The following is a 19330-nucleotide window of genomic DNA, read 5'->3' on the forward strand; positions in this document are numbered from 1 at the left end:
AAGGCTGATTTAGATGTAAAGAGGACCAAGGTTTTTGTTTGGTTTTGGCAGTGACTTCCATATGACTCTGGGCATGTCACCCTAGCAGATTGTAGCCTTCTAGTTCCTCATTTGTAAAATAAATGATATAATACACAATGATAGCTAGATCTTTGGTGAAATTAGTAGAGAAAATAAATTAAGTAGTGTGATCTCCTTAGAGGAAAAGAAGCTATATAAATATAAGATACTAATAATATTTCAATAGACATACAATTTTCCTTACATACATAATTTTACTTCAGGAGAAAAGGAAGGAGTGAGGAAGGGAACAAGTATGCTGAGTACCTACTATGTGCCAGGAACTGTTGGGTGCTTGAGATACACAAAAGAAGTGCAGAAGTCTAATAGTTAAATTTGCACCTTGGTAACACGAAAGCCTGGAATGGAGTTCTGATTCTTCTACTTTTTAGCTTTGTGACAGTATCAGCTGTCTCTACCTCTCTGAATCTCAGAGAGCTCGTCTGTAATGTATTTATAGGGCTTGCCTTTTATAGTTATTGGGAGATTTCAGTGAGATAATGTACGCAAGGCTTTTGAAGTTTATTAAGCACTAAGTTAATGCTGACAAAGGTTCCTTCATTCCTTTTCATAAGTAGACAGGTGCATCCCTCCCTTTAAAGGATGGGGAACCTGAGATACCCAGAGGTGAGGCATTGGCTCCAGGTCACACAGCAAACCTGCGAGGAGGAAAATAGCACACTAAAGCTTATTTTAGGAGTCTGGGAGGTGGGAGGTAATCAAATGCATAAATTCCCAGGATTGGTTTCTGATGATAACATTTCAAGTTTAAGTCTTTAAAAATGTAGCTTCCCAGTTGATTATGATTCTTCCCCTAATGACAGTCTACCGGTTTGCTTTCCTGCCTTCAGTCTGGATGCCCAGAGCTAAGTTTTATTTTCAGTTGCAACGGATCTCAGCTGGTACCTCACCCTCTATACACTCCTCTGATTCTCATATTCTTATTTAAATGAGTCTTCTGAGTACATGACTCTTCCTACAATCTGCCTCTGATCCTTTTGGAAAGAAGGCAGAATATAAACCCTAAAGCAATAACAGGTCAGACTTGGAGCCTGGGTGGTTCCTATCACCAGGCTTTCTTTTCATAGCCTCTGCAAATCCAGCTGCATGACTGAGAGCAAGTTCTCCTGGCTGTCTTCAGTAAGATGACCTTGGGCCTCCCCAGCTCTGGGTTACATCCGCCCCCACTGACAATGTGTATGGGTTTTGTTTTCTTCTCTGGCTGGTCTTCTCCCATTTAGAGAAGTCAATCAACTGGATGGGTTCTTTGAACATTCCTGTTAATCAAGATTCGTTGAAATAGTTTCTTCTCTTTTTGTTATTTATGTCATCAGGTTCTGGGTCCTGTTTATTAACCACCTGCACTACAGGTTTAATGCCTGGAGATACTGTGCTGAATGCCCGAGGGTTTCTCCCTGCATTCTCATAATACCACTCTGAGGTCAGGAGATGGTTCCTATGCCCACTTGCCTGATAGGAGACCTGAAACTCCCAGGAATCAGTGTCCACTGTCATAGGGCTGCCTAGGGGCAGAAGCAGGATGGAACGCAAGACTGACATACTGCCTTTTCCCCTGTTCTTGCCTCCTGGTAGCAGCTTGTTTTGGTATGTCAATTCTTCATTCCTTAATCAGGGACCCTGAAAAGTTTTGAGCAGGAGTTTGTTTTGGTCGGGCCCCCAGCCCATTCACATCTTCTTTATGCCCCCAAACAAACAAACACTCTCTTACTGGTTGTTTTACCAAATATTGATGAGAAAACCACACAAAGTAGAAGGACGCTGTTTTGTTTTGAGAGCACTGAGTTCATCTTTGACTTTAAATAAAACTGTTAGGAATCATGGATTCACCGAAGAGATTAAAGTACCTGGGGTCGACTCATTCCCCGGGGAAGCTGCCTCCTTCCTGGATTGTCCTCCTCTTTTATTATTTCTTATCAGTGTCTGCATGGTTTTACTTTAAGTAGGATTAAATAGAAAATCAAAATACTTCCATTCTATTCTCCATAGGGCATCACTTTTATTTTTAAATTTTGTTTTGCAGTATAGCCAATGAACAATGTTGTGATAGGAGTCTAGAAAGATGGTGCTGATGAACCTGTGTGCAGGGCAGCAGTGGAGATGCAGACATAGAGAAGAGCCTTGTGGACACAGTGGGGGAAGGAGAGGGTGGGGTGAATTGAGAGAGTAGCATTGAAACATGTGTATTACCACACGTAGAAATAGATAGCCAGTGAGAATTTGCTGTATGATGCAGGGAGCTCAAATCCAGTGCGCTGTGATGACCTAGAGGGATGAGATGGGGTGGGAGGTGGGAAGGAGGTTCAAGAGGGAGGGAACATATGTATATCTATGGCTAATTCATCTTGATGTATGGCAGAAACCAACACAATATTGTAAGGCAGTTACCCTCCAAGTAAAAATAAATTAATTAATAATAAAAAAACAATGTGATAGTTTCAGGTGAACAGTGAAGGGGACTCAGCCATACATATACATGTATCCATTCTCCCCCATACTCCCCTGCATAGGGCTCAACTAGTAGCACCTTGTTCCAAATTTTTTCTATGCAGCTTCAGACACGTGTCTAAATCTCTGTCTCCATTTTTCTTGTGATGACATGGGATTATATTATACCCACTCTTCTGCACTTCCCTTTTTTAACTTAATGTATCATTGCTCTGGTGAGAGTTCTTCTTTACTCTTTTTAAGGGTTGCATAGGGTTTGCCTGTTACCTATAGCATTAAAGAGTTGCCATTTGTTGAATATCTTGGTGGTTTAAATTGTTTTCTTTTTTGCTAACAGTGTTGTAATGGTCTTCTAAGGATCTTCCTGTTCTTCTGCTAGAGGTGGGAAGTGGTAAATAGGGGACTGTAACTGGGGGAGATGTGCACAGAATGTGGGGCGCCTTGGTGTGAGCTTTGCTCCTTGATTGTCACAGTGCTCATTTGCACTAGTGTGCTGCATATTGCTGAGCTTCGTGGAGACATGGATGCTTCAGGGCCAGGCGAACATCTGCAACACAGCTGAGTGACCCCTCCAGTGGTCCGCAGACTCAAACTTGACATCACTCTCTTAGGAAACCCCATTGATATTTCAGTGGCTCTCATGGCTCAGTGCTTATTGATAATAATACTAAGTAAAGTGACTACTTAACTGAGTGCAAACTATAGTGTAGGCCTTATACTACATTATTTAGGTCATTCTGTCATTCCCTATTTTTTTGGTACATGAGCTCAGTAAGCCCAAGAGAGGTTGAATAACTTGTTCAAGTTCATCTAGCTAATAAAGATAGAGTTGTGCACGATTTAAATATGGGTCTGCTTGACTTCAAAGTCTATTCTTAACATCTGTGGACCTCCGAGAGCACTTTTTCTTTTTGTAATAGGGGGCAGCAATTAGTATTTTAAAGTTTAATTATATACCAACCCACACCATGTGGAGCATAATTGCCAGAGCTCAAACCAGGATGCATGATCTAAAAGTGAATTTGTACACCGCTTTTTGGCGTGGAGGCAGTCTGGAATATAAACAACTTGGGTATTTTTTTTTTTTTTTAGTCAACTATATTGAGGTATATCTTTCATACAAAAAAAATGGACCCATTTCAAGTGTACATGATAGTGAATTTTGACAAATGTATGTGTCCCTGTAACCACTATCTTAGTCAACCTGTAGATCACCTCAGTCATCCTGAAAGTTCCTGTGCCCCTTTGCACATCAGTCCCTATCCTCCTCTGGCACCAGGTGACCTCTTAACTGCTCTTATGATCATATAAAATTGTTATGCTGAAATATGAAACTTCTAAGATATTTATAAATTTATTCAACAGATATTTATTGAGCACCTACTATGTGTCAGGCATAATTCTGACATGGAGGATTACAACAGTGAGCAAGCCAGACACAACCTCTGCCTTTGTGGAACCTCTGCTGGGTTCTGTCCCAGGGCTGGGAAGATCCCCTGGAGAAGGGAAAGGCTACCCACCCCAGTATTCTGGCCTGGAGAATTCCATGGAATGTATAGTCCATGGGGTTGCAAAGAGTCGGACACTATTGAGTGACTTTCACTTTTCACTGGGAAAATGGACAGTAACACATACATACAGTGTGTGTGTGTCAGCGGCCACATTTTTCTCTCTGTGGAGAAAAAGCAATAAAGGACATTATAGGGGTGGTCGTGGGCTGGTGCAGTTTTAAGTGGTGTATTCACTGAAGGCTTCAGGGGAAAGGTGATAATTTAGCATAGAACTGAGGACATGAGAGAGCAGACTATGCTTATATTCATCACTAAGGCAGAGGAAGCAGCAAGTGCAAAGACCCTGAGGTGGGTGTTCAGGGAGTAGTAAGATAGTAAGAGTGCTCAGTGGCTGTAGCAGAACACGGGAGGGGAGAGAAGTAGGAGCTGAGATCAGAGTGAAATGGGGAGGCCAGTATCATGTAAAGTCTTTATTAGTCAGTGTTCTCCAAAGAAACAGAACCAATAGGGCATATATGTAAAAAGATTTATTGTAAAGAATTAACTCATGCGATTATGGATGCCGACAAGTCCCAAGATCTGCAGTCTTGGGAGACAGAGGCTCAGGAGAGCTGATAGTGTGGTTCCCAGTCTAAAGGCCAGGGGCCTGGAGACCCAGGAAGTGCCGATGTTTCAGTTTGAGTCAAAGGCAGGGGAAAAAAAAAAACCATTGTTGCAGTTTGAAGGCAGTTGGGCAGAAGGAATTCCTTCTTATTCAGGGGAATTCTGTATTATTTTTGTTTTTTGCAGGCCTTCAAGTGATTGAGTGAGGCCCACCCACATTAGGGAGGGCAGTCTGCTTTACTCAGTCTAAAGATTTGAATGTTCCACTCGTCCAGGACATCCTCAGAGAAACACTCAGCGTAATGTTTGACCGAATATCTGGGACTGCTATGACACAAAAAATTAACCATCTGCTGTATACCTGAAACTAATACAGCATTGTAAATAACTATACCCTAATAAAAATTAAAATAAATAAAATTAGCCATCATAGTTCTTATAGACCCTTATAAAGATTTTGGTTTCTGTTTGGAGTAAGATGGGAAGTCATTGGAGGGTTTTGAGCTAGGGAGGGATATGATCTGACTTAGGTTTTGAAAGGATCATTCTGGCTGCCGTTTTGAGAATCACACTGTCTGAAGGTGAGGGTGAAGGCAGGGACCAGTTGGGAGCTATTGTGGTAATCCAGGTATGGGGCCTGGACTAGTATGGCAATGGGATTGGTTAGAAGTGATCAGATTCTGGGCACATTTTAAGGAAAAGCTACCAGGATTTGCTGACAGATTGGCTGTAAATTTAGGAAGAAAGATCTCAAAGATGACTTCAAAGTTTTTGACCTGAGTAACTGGAAGGATAGAGTTGCTGTTTACTGAAACAGGGCAGATGTGGGAGGACAGACTGGGTGTGAGAGAAGACCAGGTTTTATCCTGTGTTTAATTTGAGATGCTAATAGACATCCATGTGGAGAGGTCAAGTAGGCTGTTAGGTATGTAAGTTTAGAGTTCAGACAAGGCTGTGGGCTTGAGAGAGAAATCTGGGAGGCATGAACATGTAGAAGAAGCCATGAGATTAAATGAGATTACTTTAGAGAATAAATGTAGATGGTGAAGAAAAGGGTTTGGAAACAGCCCTGGACAGTCCACATCAAGGTTTGTGGGTCAAGATGGTGAGGAGGAACCAGCCAGAGAGAGAGAATAAGCGGCCAGAGAACTCTGGAAAGTGTGGGATCCTGGGAACCGACGGAAGTGTCTTAGAGGAAGTGCCCATCAGCGGCACTGGACGTTGCTGATGGACCATGGAAGAGAAAGCCTGAGAATCAATCATCGGATTTCGCAACGTGGTTTATTTATCAGTTAGTCTCTGGTATAAAGGAAAGAAAACACAAGGGGTTTGGGCTTAGACAGACCTAGGTGTGAGTTCCTGTTCTGTCATTGTCTGGGTTTATCTACTTGGGTCCTCTGAAAGCAGACCCCAGGACAGAATTATATGTGTGAGAAATTTATGGGCAGGATCCTGTGAAAGAGAGGCTACAGGTCTGCCACTGGTAAAGAATGGAAAAGAGAGGTTTGCGCAGACGATGACGCACTGCAGTGCATTTCTGAGGATTCTGCCGGACTGACGGGCTGCTCCTGAGGGACAATGGCCCGTTAAAGGAGACTCTCTACCACTGGCTGACAGTGCCCCTGAAACATGCCCACTGTAGAGATCTTGGGCAAATCATTTCATTGTTGGAAGCTTCAGCCTCCTTATCTGTAAAATGGGCATAACTTCTATGATGTTTTTTGAAGAGTAATGGGATATTATATGGAATATTATGTGTCATAAACTTTAATTCTCTTTTCTTATACTATTTGTTATTATCTAATTCTCCTGGTTAAGGAGTTATTGAAAACATTCTTTTCTGATTATTTGGTAGTAAAACCAATGATATTTTCTTCCTGTTTGCTGATGGCTCTTTTAGTCCTTAACAGTTTCTTTCCCTCTCTTCCTCACTAACCCCTCCCCCAACCCCATGTTGTTTTGGGGTTTTTTTCCTGTCTTTTCCTCCATTTTTAGGGGTGGGAGGAGTTGAGTCATTATGTTGTAATTATCTTGGAATTTAAGTTGCTCAGGAACACTGTAGTTTGATTGTTAATGAGCACTTGGTTTGTTCTTTGAATATGAATTATGGCGAACAAGACCTCCTGGAAGGTATATCCAAAAGAAGAAAATCCTAGTCCTGCCTGTGGTGTGAGACTCGCTTAGTGTTTCTAGAAAGGCCAAGGGGCTTTGACTGTTCTTGACAGCCCCTGCCCACTGAACTGCTCCCCAGGTCCTCACAGTTGGCTCCTACCTTTCCTCCTGCCCTTGACAGCAATGATAGACCTTATGCCTAGGCCAGGCTCCTCCCTCAGACTTTATTCCAAGGTGACAGCATGGAGGAGAATTCTCCTTGTGACTGGACCAGGCAGTTTCACCAGGTAACAGTTAAAAACCCTGGGTTGTGGTTCTCCTAGCCTGGATTTTCTTTCTGAAGTTTTTTTTTTTTTTTTTTTGCAGCTTATGCTGATGTACAGTCTCTCATGGATGATTCCCAAGTTTTTCTAGGGAGAGCAAGGTCATAAGGCAGGGAGGCAGGGTCCCCAGGCTGAGTTAATAAATAGGGGTAATTGCTGTACATCAGGGAGAGTGGAATTGATACCTGGAAGAACCAAGGTCAGAACAACTTGAAGAAGAGAATCAGTAAAATGAGTTAGGTGACTGTAGGCTAGTTATTTCAACTCGTTGAGTCTCAGTTTCGTCATCTGTAAAATGGGGTAGTAGAAAAATTTACTTTTCTGGAGGGGTATTGGGAGAAACTCTTGTGAAGGATAAAGGGGAGAAGGAGCAGGAGTGACAAGGAGAGTCTTTAGCTCATGATGCAGGTCTGACACCAGTGAAGAAAGGAAAGAAATCCACTCAGTGAGAAATAAATGTAATTTTTAAAATTGTCGTTATCAAGTTAACTGCTGTTGAGTGTTCCCATGACCTCTTGTGCGTGGTGACTATTAACTGTTATGGGGGGGCAGTACTGCCGTCCCCCAGCTGAGGAGACCGAGGCATGCTGTCTGCCACTGAGCTTTCCACCGGGGAGACGAGTACCGTTCAGTGACGAGAGCCAGGGAGTCATGTAGCATTTTTAACAGCTTTACTGAAGTCTAATTCACCCACGTAGAGTGTACACTACAAAGGTTTTTAGTGTAGTCAGAGTTCTGCAAGCTCCACCACATTCATTTTAGGACATCTTCATCACCTCACAAAGATGCCCTGAGCCCACTAGCAGTCACTCCCTACTTCACCCCAGGTCACCCTTGTAAGGGTCGCTCTAGGCAACTGCTAGTCTATCTCTCTAGATTTCCCTATTCTGAACGTCTCATAGGAATGAATTCACACAGTATGTGGTCTCTTGTGACGAGCTTTTTTCACTTGCATGATATTTTCAAGGTTCATCCATGTTGTAGCATGGATCAGGACTTCATTCTTTTTTCTTGCCAAATACTATTCCACCGAGTGGATATGCCACGTGTTATTTTTCCATTCACAGGCCGAAGAATATTTGAGTTGTTTCCACTTTTTGGCTATTATAAGTAAGGCTGCTATGAGCGTGCTTTTAGTTCTCTTGGGTATAAACATATGAGTAGAATTGCTAAAGTCCTGTGATAACTGTTGAACTTTTTGAAGATCTGCCAAACTTTTCCACAGGGACTGCACATTTCATATTCTCCCCAGTAGTACTGAAGGACTCTAATTGCTCCATCTCCTTGCCAGGACTTGTTGTTGTTGTCGTTTTGTCATTATTACCATCTAAGTGGGTAGGAAGTGATGTCTCGCTGCAGTTTTGACTTGCATTTCCCTGATGTTAGTGATGTTGAGTATTTTTTGTGTGTGTGCTTGTTTGCCATTTGTGCATCTTTAGAAGAATGTCTGTTCAGGTCCTGTGCTCATTTAAATTGTGTTGTTTGTACTTTTATGTTGAGGTGTAGGAGATCTTTATATGTTCTGAGTACTAGACTTTTATTAGATATATGACTTTCATCTCTTTAATTATAAAAAGAGTACACATTAATGTAACGATTCAAGTCCTACAGAAAAGTAAAAAGTTTCTTTATTGCTCCTCAAGGATTCTTCCCTGAAGTAACTTGTTGGTAAGTTTAATAAATATCCTACCAGATTTTAAAAGGTGCACACACACACACATATTCAGTTTACAGAAGTGGGATTAAGTTTCTGCCATCCGCAGTGCCACAGCTTGTTTATTTATTTATTTATTTTCGGCTCAACAGAACCTTCCGTACATCTTTTCATGGTGATCTCATTGTTTCTGTGCGTACAGAGAAACACCATCTTGAGACGGGTGTAACACAGATGAGGAAACTCGGAATCAGAAAGTTACGTAATTTGCTCAGGGTCACAGATTAGTAAGCAGGGGGGTCATGGCTCACATCGAGTCTGTCTGTTTCCACGCCCCTGTTCTTGCCACACTATGGCCTTGCTTTCTGGGCTGCTAACCAGAACCCTCCTCCCTCCTCCTTGCTCTGCGGCCCCTCTCTCTAGCTGCTGTATCGCTCTGGGGATCTTGAACCAGGGAGAGTGTGTCTCAAGTGCATATCCTTGGACATACTGATAATACCCTTTTCTCACACAGCTCGCACACATACAGACCTTTAGTGATGGTGAAAGGAAAAAAAAATCAGAAGAGACCGCCTGAATGACTTCACTTGGGTGGGAGCAGCCATCAGCTGCACTTGAGCAACTGCAGCTGCTTCTCTGGCCCCTTTCGTGGCCACTGCCTGCTCTCACTGCTGCTCTCCAGGGTTGCTCATTCCTTTATTTGGCTGGTGGATGTCCAGTCCATTGTTTGTCTCCCCTTCCAGGCCTGGCGAGCCTCCGTGCAGTTATGGGATGCCCCCTTTCTCCTCACCCAGCCTGTGGGTCTTTAGAAACGCCTTCTACTATTCAGACCCCAAGTGTGTGGAATGGTAGCTCCCTCCCTGCACAGATGTTCCGTTTGGAGAAAGTGCAGTCAGGAATCAGCGGAGCATGCGCTGAGCAGAAAGCGCCATCAGCACCTATGCAGAACTGCGCCTGAAAGGACAGGTTCCTTCTCCCCCGCCCCCCTGTCGTCCACCCTGTGTGTGCTGCACCTGCTCACAGGACCCGGTTGGCTGCCCGAGGTCATCACTGTCCCACGGCCGACCCCTAGGGACCCCCTCCTCCTTTCTCCCCACTGTGTTTAGGCTCGCCGGGGAGCTGGAGGAGTAGCAGTGAACTCTGTCTAAGCAGGTCTCGGTGAAGGAGCGTCCGCGTCACTGCAGCTGCTAAGAAATAGTAGCTTAGGTTTGTCTAGCACCAGCAGGGAGGCCTGAGATTCACGAGTGAGGCTGCACTGGGCTCAGATCCCAAGTCTTCCAGGAACCTGTGTGGCCTTGGGCAGGTTACTCAATCTGTCTAAGCCTCCGTTTTTCTAATCTTCAGAAACCAGGTAATAAGATCAGTAATGTCACAGGAACGATGCAGAAGTTGACTCAGTGAGTGCACAAAGCATGCGTCCCCTCAGAGCCCGGCACGTGGAAAGAGCTCTGCAAATGTTTGTCAGTGTTACTCTGATTGAAGGGGAGCAGATGGCACTGGAGCCAGAGGGCTAGGCAGTTATCAGGGAGCCCTTACTGTCCTCATAGTAAGGCTCCTCATTCTCTGCTGGTCTTGCTTCATTTTCTTCGTAGCACTTAGGTGTCGGTTTACAGATTTGCAGGTGCCCTCTCTCTCCTTTACTCGAGTGTGACTTGGTGGTGCTTCATCTGTTTTGTCCCGTGCTATATCCCTAGCTCTGGGGACAGGACCTAGCATGTAGTAAGGACAGTAATGGCCCAGGGTGCCCGCTGCTGTGCCAGGTGCTATTTGTACATGAACTACGATATTCATAACAGTCTTCAGAGGTAGGTGTATTATTTCCCCTATTCATACCTGAGGATGCCGAGTCGTAGGGGAAGGGAGTTGTCTGCACCCAGTGTCACGGTGATGAGGAGAAGGACAGGCATCTTTCTCAGACCCTGGGCCTGTGGCCACTAGGCTCTGATCGCTCAGTGGGAAACTTCACTGTTATTTTTATTACTAATCTGACGAACAGCTTTTAAAATAGTCAATACCCATGTATGCAGAATTCCTCAATGATCATCTCTCATTTGTTCCTGACTGTGGAAAAAGAAGAGTAACATTTTTATTACTCCTCCCACGCTGCCCCCATTTATAGGTAAGGAAACAACAGATAGTGTTTATTGGGCATGTCCCCGTGACCAGCACATTTAGTAACTCTCTTAATCCTTGCAACAGTCTCATTAACTTAGTGGTATTATATACATTTGATAGATGGGAACACTGAGGCAAAGAAATGAAATGCTTGCCCAGGGCCATACGGCTAAGCAGTGATAGATCTGGGGCCTCAAACCCTGGTTGTGTGGCTTCAGAGACTGTTCTTGTGAATGCTTCCTTGTGATCTGGGGAGGAAAAACTAATTGTGCACAGGTACCCAGCCTCGAAGTGGCAGAGCTGGGGGTGGAAATCAGCCTTGGCCACCACACCTGTGTTATCCTGTACGTGAGAGCAGAAGGCAGAGTTACCTCCATGAATCCCTGAACTTGGATTTCCAACCTTTGGGTGACAGGGAAGGAGAAAACGAGTGACTTCATCTTGATCACTCAGCTGGGAGTGTGGAGCTGTGACCCCTGACCTCAGCTTCCTCTCTTTCCATCATGCTGGGCTGTATTTCAGGATGGCATGTCTGCTTAGCCAGGCCTCGGTCACAGGACAGGCCTTTGAAAGCAGGTGCCTAGTTATATGTCCTCAGAAAAATCGATGGTACTGCTGATGGTAGAAGTCTTTCCAAAGTGTGTGTATGATTTTCTTTGGGCTAGAAGGACACCGCATGTTTTTATGAGACACGTTAGTGCCTGTTAGACTGGCTGGTGAGCTGTGGGCGGGGTGCCGTATGCAGTGGGGGGTGGCTAGGAGAGAGGGGAGGGAGAATCATGTCCCTAGGAGTGTAGGAAGTCTGGCAGTACTACACAAACAAACACATTTCCTTCAGGGCCAGCAGCCCCACAACATCGGGCAGCGCCCACCAGCGAACAGTAAAACAGGGCCTGTGACTGCTGCTGACTGCGGGCCGATGCTGCCGTGTGGGGAGGCGACCCATCACGGAGACGGGCATCAGGGCTTCTCTCGGTGGAGCCGTCAGAGACGTGTTTACGCAGGCTGTTTGTTCCCTGGAAGTGCGAGTCCCTTCTTCTCCCTCAGCCTGTCCCAGGCTTCTGAAACCCAGCTCCTGTCTCCTGGGGCCCCCATGCCCACCCTCCTCTCTTCCCATCCTGTCCTCCGGCGGCCCACCAGCTGGTCAGTAGCCTAAGCTGCTAGTGACTCAATCCTCTGCTCTCTCTCTGACTGCTCACATACTGTGGTCCCCCAGCTTTGGAGATTCTGCAGTTGGAATAGGAAAGCAGCTGCACTGTGTGTGCTGGAGTGTGTGCACACTGCGGTGTGCTGAGCCCGTGCCACCGTCATCTCATTTAATCCTTGCTCCCGCCCTCTTAGTAATATTCTTACTCCTACTCTACACACGAGGAGACTGAGTCTACAGAAGTCCAACAGCGTGCTCACGGTTCTGAAGCTAACAAGTGGCAAAGCAGGGATGCCAGCTTAGGTCTTCCTGGCTCTGAAGCACATCATTTCTACCTTTTTAAGTCCCCCCTAAGTGACCAAGGCAATTTTTTTTTTTTACCACAATTGCCACACCGAGCATAGCTTCCTCTGATGTACCTCTGGTGAGTGTCTTTGCACATGTCCCATTCTCGTTGAAGCCATAGGAAGTATCGTTTCAGTATCTGCTGTGTGAGTGGCTAGCGGGGCATGCCCCTCAGCTTATTGTTATGGGAACACACTCAAGGAGTTCTGCAGGAAGGCCCCCATCCAGGATGTTCCTGGAAGACCCGCCTGGTGGGGTTTGTACAAACAAAGCGTGACCCTGCCAGCTCAGCTGAAGCCCTGCCTTATGCTGGGAGGGTCTCTGACCCCAGCGGAAAAGGCTGCTCTCTTCATCACTCACCCGGGAGGCTGCTGCAGGCTAGTCGTGAGCTCTCTGTCCGCCTGCCAAGAGGCTTCTGGGCAGACTCTTGCCTTATGCTTAGATCTGGTTGGTACCTTGGTTTCTGCACAAAATCCAAGTCTGATCTCACTTCTGCTTTACTCATGCATCTGTGATATTCTGTGTTGGTCTTAGAAACAGTCTACTCTTTTTTTTTTTTTTTTTTTAATTGTAGTGTGATATACATAGGACGTTCCTGTAGCTCAAGTGGTGAAGAATCTGCCTGCAATGCAGGAGACCAGGTTCAATCCCTGGGTCGGGAAGGTCCTCTGGAGAAGGGAATGGCAATCCACTCCAGTATTCTTGCCTTAAAAATCTACCATTTCAGTTATTTTTAAATGTACAGTTCAGTGGTATTACGTACATTTACACTACTGTACAATCTCCAGAACTCTTTTTGTCTTGTGAAACTGAAACTTTGTACCCATTAAAAGCAACAGCCCCCATTCCCAGATCCCCCAGGTCCCTGGTAATTGCTGTGTTATTTTCTGTGTCTGTGAATTTAACTATACCAGGTGACATCATATAAGTAGAATCATGTAATATTTGTCCTGTTACTGCTGCTGCTGCTGCTAAGTCGCTTCAGTCATGTCCGACTCTTTGTGACCCCATAGACGGCAGCCCACCAGGCTCCCGCATCCCTGGGATTCTCCAGGCAAGAACACTGGAGTGGGTTACCATTTCCTTCTCCAATGCATGAAAGTGAAAAGTGAAAGTGAAGTCGCTCAGTTGTGTCCGACCCTCAGCGACCCCATGGACCGCAGCCTACCAGGCTCCTCCATCCATGGGATTTTCCAGGCGAGAGTACTGGAGTGGGTTACCATTGCCTTCTGTTGAGTCTAGCTTATATCATTTAGCATAATCTTTTCAAGGTTTATACATGTTATAGCAGAATTCTCTTGCCTTTTTAAGGCTGAGTCATATTCCACTGAGTGTATCTACCCAGTGTAAATGTCCATTCATCCGTCAGTGGATCTGCTAAGTCAGAAAGCGGCATCGAAGGGCCTGCCTACTAGTCTTGCCCCTGCTAGACTCACCGGCCTCCTCTCTGGTTGTAGTCCTTCTCCTCTGCTTTCTGTGCTGCAGCCACGCTGCCTTTTTTCAGTTCCCCAAGAGCAGGACCCTCCTCACCTGGAATAAGGCCTTTATTTTACATGGACCATTTGCTCTGGTGGGAATGACCTTTGCCTAGCTTCTCCACTCTTACTCATCTGAACTTAAATATACCTTAAGTATCGTCACATTTTCTTCTGGAGTCCCACAGGAGAGTGTGGTCAGCCCCCTGCTTATTATTTTCATAGAGCTCTTCATGTCTTTATCATGGTTCTTACCGCTGTAACTTATTGATTAACTGTGCATGTGTTTGTTTAATGACTGCCTTCCTTGTCAGACTGTGAACTCACTCTGACATAGTGGATGGAACACAGCAGGTGCCCAGTAAATAGCTACTGAATGAAACTGTAAACTAAGTGAATGAATTAATATCAGAAAGAGAAATGTTAAAGTACTAATCAGATCTCAAAAAAATCATCTTACGGGAACCTAGGTTGTTTGCCCTGTGATTTCTCATTTGATAAAAACCTTGAGTAAACTCTTCATTATTTGGAGGTACCTCTGTAGTTGCCCTCGGGCTTTCCATGGGGGCTCAGTGGTAAAGACTCCAGCTGCCAGTGCAGGTGACGCAGGTTCCATCCCTGGGTTGGGAAGATCCTCTGGAGGAGGAAATGGCAACCCACTCCAGTATTCTTGCCTGGAAAATCCCATGCCTGGTGGGCTATAGTGCATGGGGTCATGAAAAGTCAGACACGACTGAGCACGCACGCACACACTATAGTTACCAAACATGAACAGCAGTAGCCACAAAGGCAACTTAGGTTTTCTGGTTGTTTATTTCCTACCATGCTTTGTACCGTTCACTTTCCGTGTGTTATCTCGCCTATCCTCATAAGAACTCTGAAAGGGGCTTTCTGTTTGTTTATTTTCAGTCCCTTTTTCCAGATGAGAGGACCAGGGCTCAGAGAGTTTAAATCGCTTACTTAAGGTCACTCAGCCAGTACCTGGCAGGTGCAGAAGTGGAGGGGTGTCAGGGGTGGTTGGAGCACCTTCCTCTCTGCTAGCACCCTTCCCCTCATTAATAGAGAGAACTCAGTTTCTCTCTGTTTTATAAATGGGGTGTCTGCCTTGATTTTCTTTGAATCCAGAGTTTTCTGACTAAAGAAGCATTTGAAAACCCCAGGTCTTCAGAACAAATGCGATGCCCCTTTTTCAGCCTCACGCCTGTCTCCTACCGTGCTTCTGCCTGGAGTGCCCTGTCTTCTGCAGCCAGTGAGTCGCTATGCATCTCTAGGGCACTTCCCAAACCTCACAGCAGAATGAGCTGTGCTCTCCATGTGCTCCTTCCTCCTGCAGAAAGCCTGTCCCTCCATCCCAGCAGTGCTCTTCCTCAGCAGTGGTTGACGAGTCTGTCTGCGCTGCTGGACTGGGCCTCTGGAGAAGTTGGACCAGGCCTCCCTCATCTCTGGCGCTCCTCAGCCCGGCCCAGGATCTGGCAGTGAACCCTGGGGCCCCCGCCAATGCTTGATGAGTGAATGCAGGCCAAGTGCAGAGCGGGTGCTCAGAACCAACTGGCTGAGCCGAGAGCCTGAAATACAACTAGCCTGAGCTCACAGAACCTCGTGAATGCGAGATGGAGATGATCAGATGTATTAATCACTGGTTTGGAAAGGCATTACAATATTTCCATAATAGAGTATGTTTCTTTTCTAAAACAGATGTGCCCTCGTTGTTTCATGAGGAAGTAATTAAGTGTGTTTGATTAAAACATTCATAGACGCTATCATTTATTCAAGGCTACTACTATATGCTGCTGTCTTTACTGGCGCTTTATATGCATCATGTTTGCTTCTCCCAATCCCCTGGACAAGGTGTTTTCATAATCTTTGCTTCAGAGATGAAGAAACTGAGGTGGAGAGAGATTGAGTAGCTTGCCCGCTTCTGAGTCAGCTTCTGAGTGATAGATGCAGGAATAAAACATGTCTGACTGTACTTCAGAACCGAGCCTTTCCATCACCCTGACTGCTTCCGATCTTGTAATTCTGGATTCGTTCAGCTCAGCACCACCCGGAACCAGCATGCAGATGACTCTCTTCCTCTCAGCACTTCCTGTGCCTGGCATCCCCTCCCCCTCCTCCCTTCTCCCTCGCACCCTCACTGTACTCCCCCACACACCCTCACTGTACCCCCCACACCCTCACTGTACCCCCCACCCTCACTGTACCCCCCCCCACTTTCTTAGATTATTGCCTCTGTATTTGCATCCTGAAACTGACATATTTTTGTCAATGTCAATAATTAAATACTACAATGTGTGGAAACTGGTTTCAATAGTGTAATAGTGTCACATTTTCATTAATCAATATAAAAATATTTTATTAAGGCCAAATTACATATATTAGGATTTTGTTTTCTTTATGTAGTCATTTACTCTCAAGATTTTTTGAGTCCCAATTTGTATAGTTCTGAACATGTGATTTTTTTTTTTCCCCTCCATGTAAAATATAAGTGTAGTAAAAAAAACAGTTGGTTAGATACATTTTTTAATTTTTTTAAAGATTGTCTAAAAAGCAAGCTATTTCAAGTTATATATGAAATGTTAGATTGAAATACTTCTCTGTAGAGAAGTTTAAGAGGTTTCTTACAGACTTAGATTCATTTATTTTCTGCCCCTCCTAGTGTTTCAGCAGGATTAAGCTTTTTGAATCAGCGGATCAAGTTTTAATTTTCCTGTTCCTTCCTTATACTGACATATGCTTTGGCAGAACAAAAAAGAGACCTAAACATGTCAGCATGATTTTTGTTCAATGAATTAAAAACCATAAAAGTAACAAGATCTGATCCAAATCCCTAAACTCCTGACATGGTGGTTTTGTCCTTTTCAGTCCCAAGATTCATATTACTGACTTTGAAAAAAGCTTTCTGCCTGGAAGCAGAAGGAATGGCAGCAGCACATAATTTATTTGAAATAGACTGCAAGAGGTAGGCAGCCTGGAGTAGCAGGAGGAATGCAGGCTGGAAGGTCTGGATGTGAATCCCAGTTGTGTCACTGAAGCCCGCAGGCGGGTTACTTAGTGCCTGCGTACCTCAGTTTCCTCATTGGAAAGTGGGGGTTTTAGAATCTAGTTTGATGTGTTGTTGTGAGGTTCAGTGAGGGAATAAAGTACTCACCTAGCACTGAGGGGTTTAATACTGGTAGGAGTCAGGATTATTTTCATTTTGAGAATATTTTGAGAATTTGAGAATTTTGTGAATTCAAATAGCTGGATCCGGAAGGATTTATTTATCACTCAGCTGCCCACTTTATCTTCACGGCTTGTCCTGGCTCAAAATCCTTTCATTTTTTTTCTCATCCTATCAGAGAAAACGTACTAGGTAAATGCACTAAATCTTTAACTCCTATTTGTCACTGTTTCACATGGAACACTTATACCCAGGATTTGGGATTATCCTTCATAAGCCAGAATCATGTTGACTTAAGGGTCAGGAACCATATGCCAGTGATGTCCAGGATTCAGGAGGCAGAGCATTTTTTCATACTAAGACTATTGGCCTTTGAAGCAGGCCAGCATAGATTTGGCTTTGTGTAAGATACCAAACTTTTTCATCCGTAAGATGGAGTTTGTGATCTTATAAGACCCTCTATGATGCGGCTTTCCAGCCTCTTTTCTTGTTACTCCCTTCTTTGTTATCTGTGGTCCATTTGGTTCCTCATATGACCACAGTCTCCTGGTAACCTAAAGCCTTTGTGCATGCTTTTTCTTCCTCCTGGAAATCCCTACCAATACTGGCAACTTGCATGTATTTTTTAGATCCTTGTGGGCTATTAGTCGAGATAGGATGAGCAGTGCTGTAGTAACAAGCAGTCCCCCAAATCTCCATGCCTCAAACAGCAGAAACATTTCTTGTTCACGCCACGTGGGGCACTGTTCACCATTGTCTCTCTGGGACCCAAACTGACGGAAGTTCCCTCTCAACCTGCGCTGCAGCCAGCAGGGACAGATGTGGTAGAGCGCATGTGGGCTCATAAGGCGACACCCATTCTGCTCACATCTCATCAGCCAAAGCAAGTGGTGCAGCCACACCAAACTTCAGAGGGGAGGGGAATGCATTCCTGCTGGAAGGAATCAGGATCAGAATACCAGTGAACAAACCTAATGCCAGCCGCACTCAGGTATTTTTTTCTCAGGAAAGTCTTCCCTCCCTCTACTGACCCCTCCCCAAACACAGACATGCTGTGTTGTAAGTCTCTTTACTTAGCGCTCTGCCTAGCTAAGCTCCCTGGGAGCAGGACAGAGGTCTGTCACCTTCATCATAGCACACTTGGTACAACCAGCACGCTGGTCCTCACAGGTAGTAGTGTGCACACGACCAAGAAACCACGGCAGGACAAACGTGTTGGCCTTTGTGATGATTAAGTGTAAAACAGGAATAATAACTGCTTCATACAGTTGTGAGGGTCAGCTTACAAAAAGTTCTAGAGTGCCTGTCCCAGGGATTTATAATAGGCCTTCAGTGTGCTCACTGTTGTTATTATGATAAGGATATTAATAGTTAAAATAACTGACATTTATTAAGCATTTTTAATATGCCAGACACTCTCATGGGTACTTTATGGAAGTTAAATGGTACAGTATTCTCATGTGTTGTGTCTGGGTCAGTGCTAAAGGGATTCACAAGTAATTTGTCATGATAATAGTTAAGATTCTGAAGGTTACTATTTATTTGTTTTGGATGATTTAGAGGTATAGAGATGGTGCTGTTTCTGTAGCATCTCATTCATTGGCATTGCTTTCTTTAGTTGGAGAGAAAGGGGTGGAATTACAGCTAATAGTTGCTTTCTTTTAAAATGTGCCAGGGTCAGTGCTAAACAAGTGACACAGACCATCCCATAATCTTCACACCACCCCTTTAAGTCAGGTACTGACAATCCCTTTATACAGATGGGAACTCTGAGGAAGGGAAGTCAGTTATGCATCCAGTAAGAGGCATGGCGAGGATTTAACTTCAGGGCTGCCTAGACTCTCTGGCTCATAATTTTAAGCAGCACACTTACTGTCCTCAGTTATCTCATCAGGAACCTTCCTTGACCCTGAACATCCTCCTGGGTGTGTGTCAGGAATTTGAAGATCTTCCACTGATGGAGAGTACGGTTATAAACTGCTGAGCTAGTGCATAAAGTGATGTTGAATTCTTGGCAGGCAGTTCATACATGGGATGATTTTATTGAACTGTTTTTTTTGTCTTTTATCAGAGTAACCCGGGAGCACAGAGAAATGCTGGTGAAGCTGGCTAAACAGAACACGAACAAGGCCAAAGACTCTTTACGGAAGGTTCGTACCAACGCAATAAATAAGGTGAAGAAATCAAAGGACAAGGCCTCCGAGGACACCATTAGGCTCATAGAGAAACAGGTACCGTTGCCAACGATGTCATGTTTACGTATCTGACCCAGAAAATCATTGTTCACATCTGAAGTGAAGAAAATGAGAACAGAGTACCCCCAGTTCTTTCACTGACATGATTGCCATTGGCTGAGTCT

The 19330-nt window shown here is 44.7% G+C and overlaps 1 protein-coding gene across 2 annotated transcripts in view; it reads left to right on the forward strand.

Moving 5' to 3' along the window:
* Positions 1-19330, forward strand: part of MRRF (mitochondrial ribosome recycling factor) — a 55018-nt gene that overhangs the window by 27547 nt on the left and 8141 nt on the right. For both annotated transcript variants that reach the window (XM_027556191.1, XM_027556192.1), the window contains one exon: positions 19043-19202. In XM_027556191.1, coding sequence (XP_027411992.1) covers positions 19043-19202 — 160 coding nt within the window. The remainder of the gene's footprint in view (positions 1-19042; positions 19203-19330) is intronic.

Source organism: Bos indicus x Bos taurus, chromosome 11, assembly GCF_003369695.1.
Source record: "Bos indicus x Bos taurus breed Angus x Brahman F1 hybrid chromosome 11, Bos_hybrid_MaternalHap_v2.0, whole genome shotgun sequence".
Lineage (NCBI taxonomy): Eukaryota > Metazoa > Chordata > Mammalia > Artiodactyla > Bovidae > Bos > Bos indicus x Bos taurus.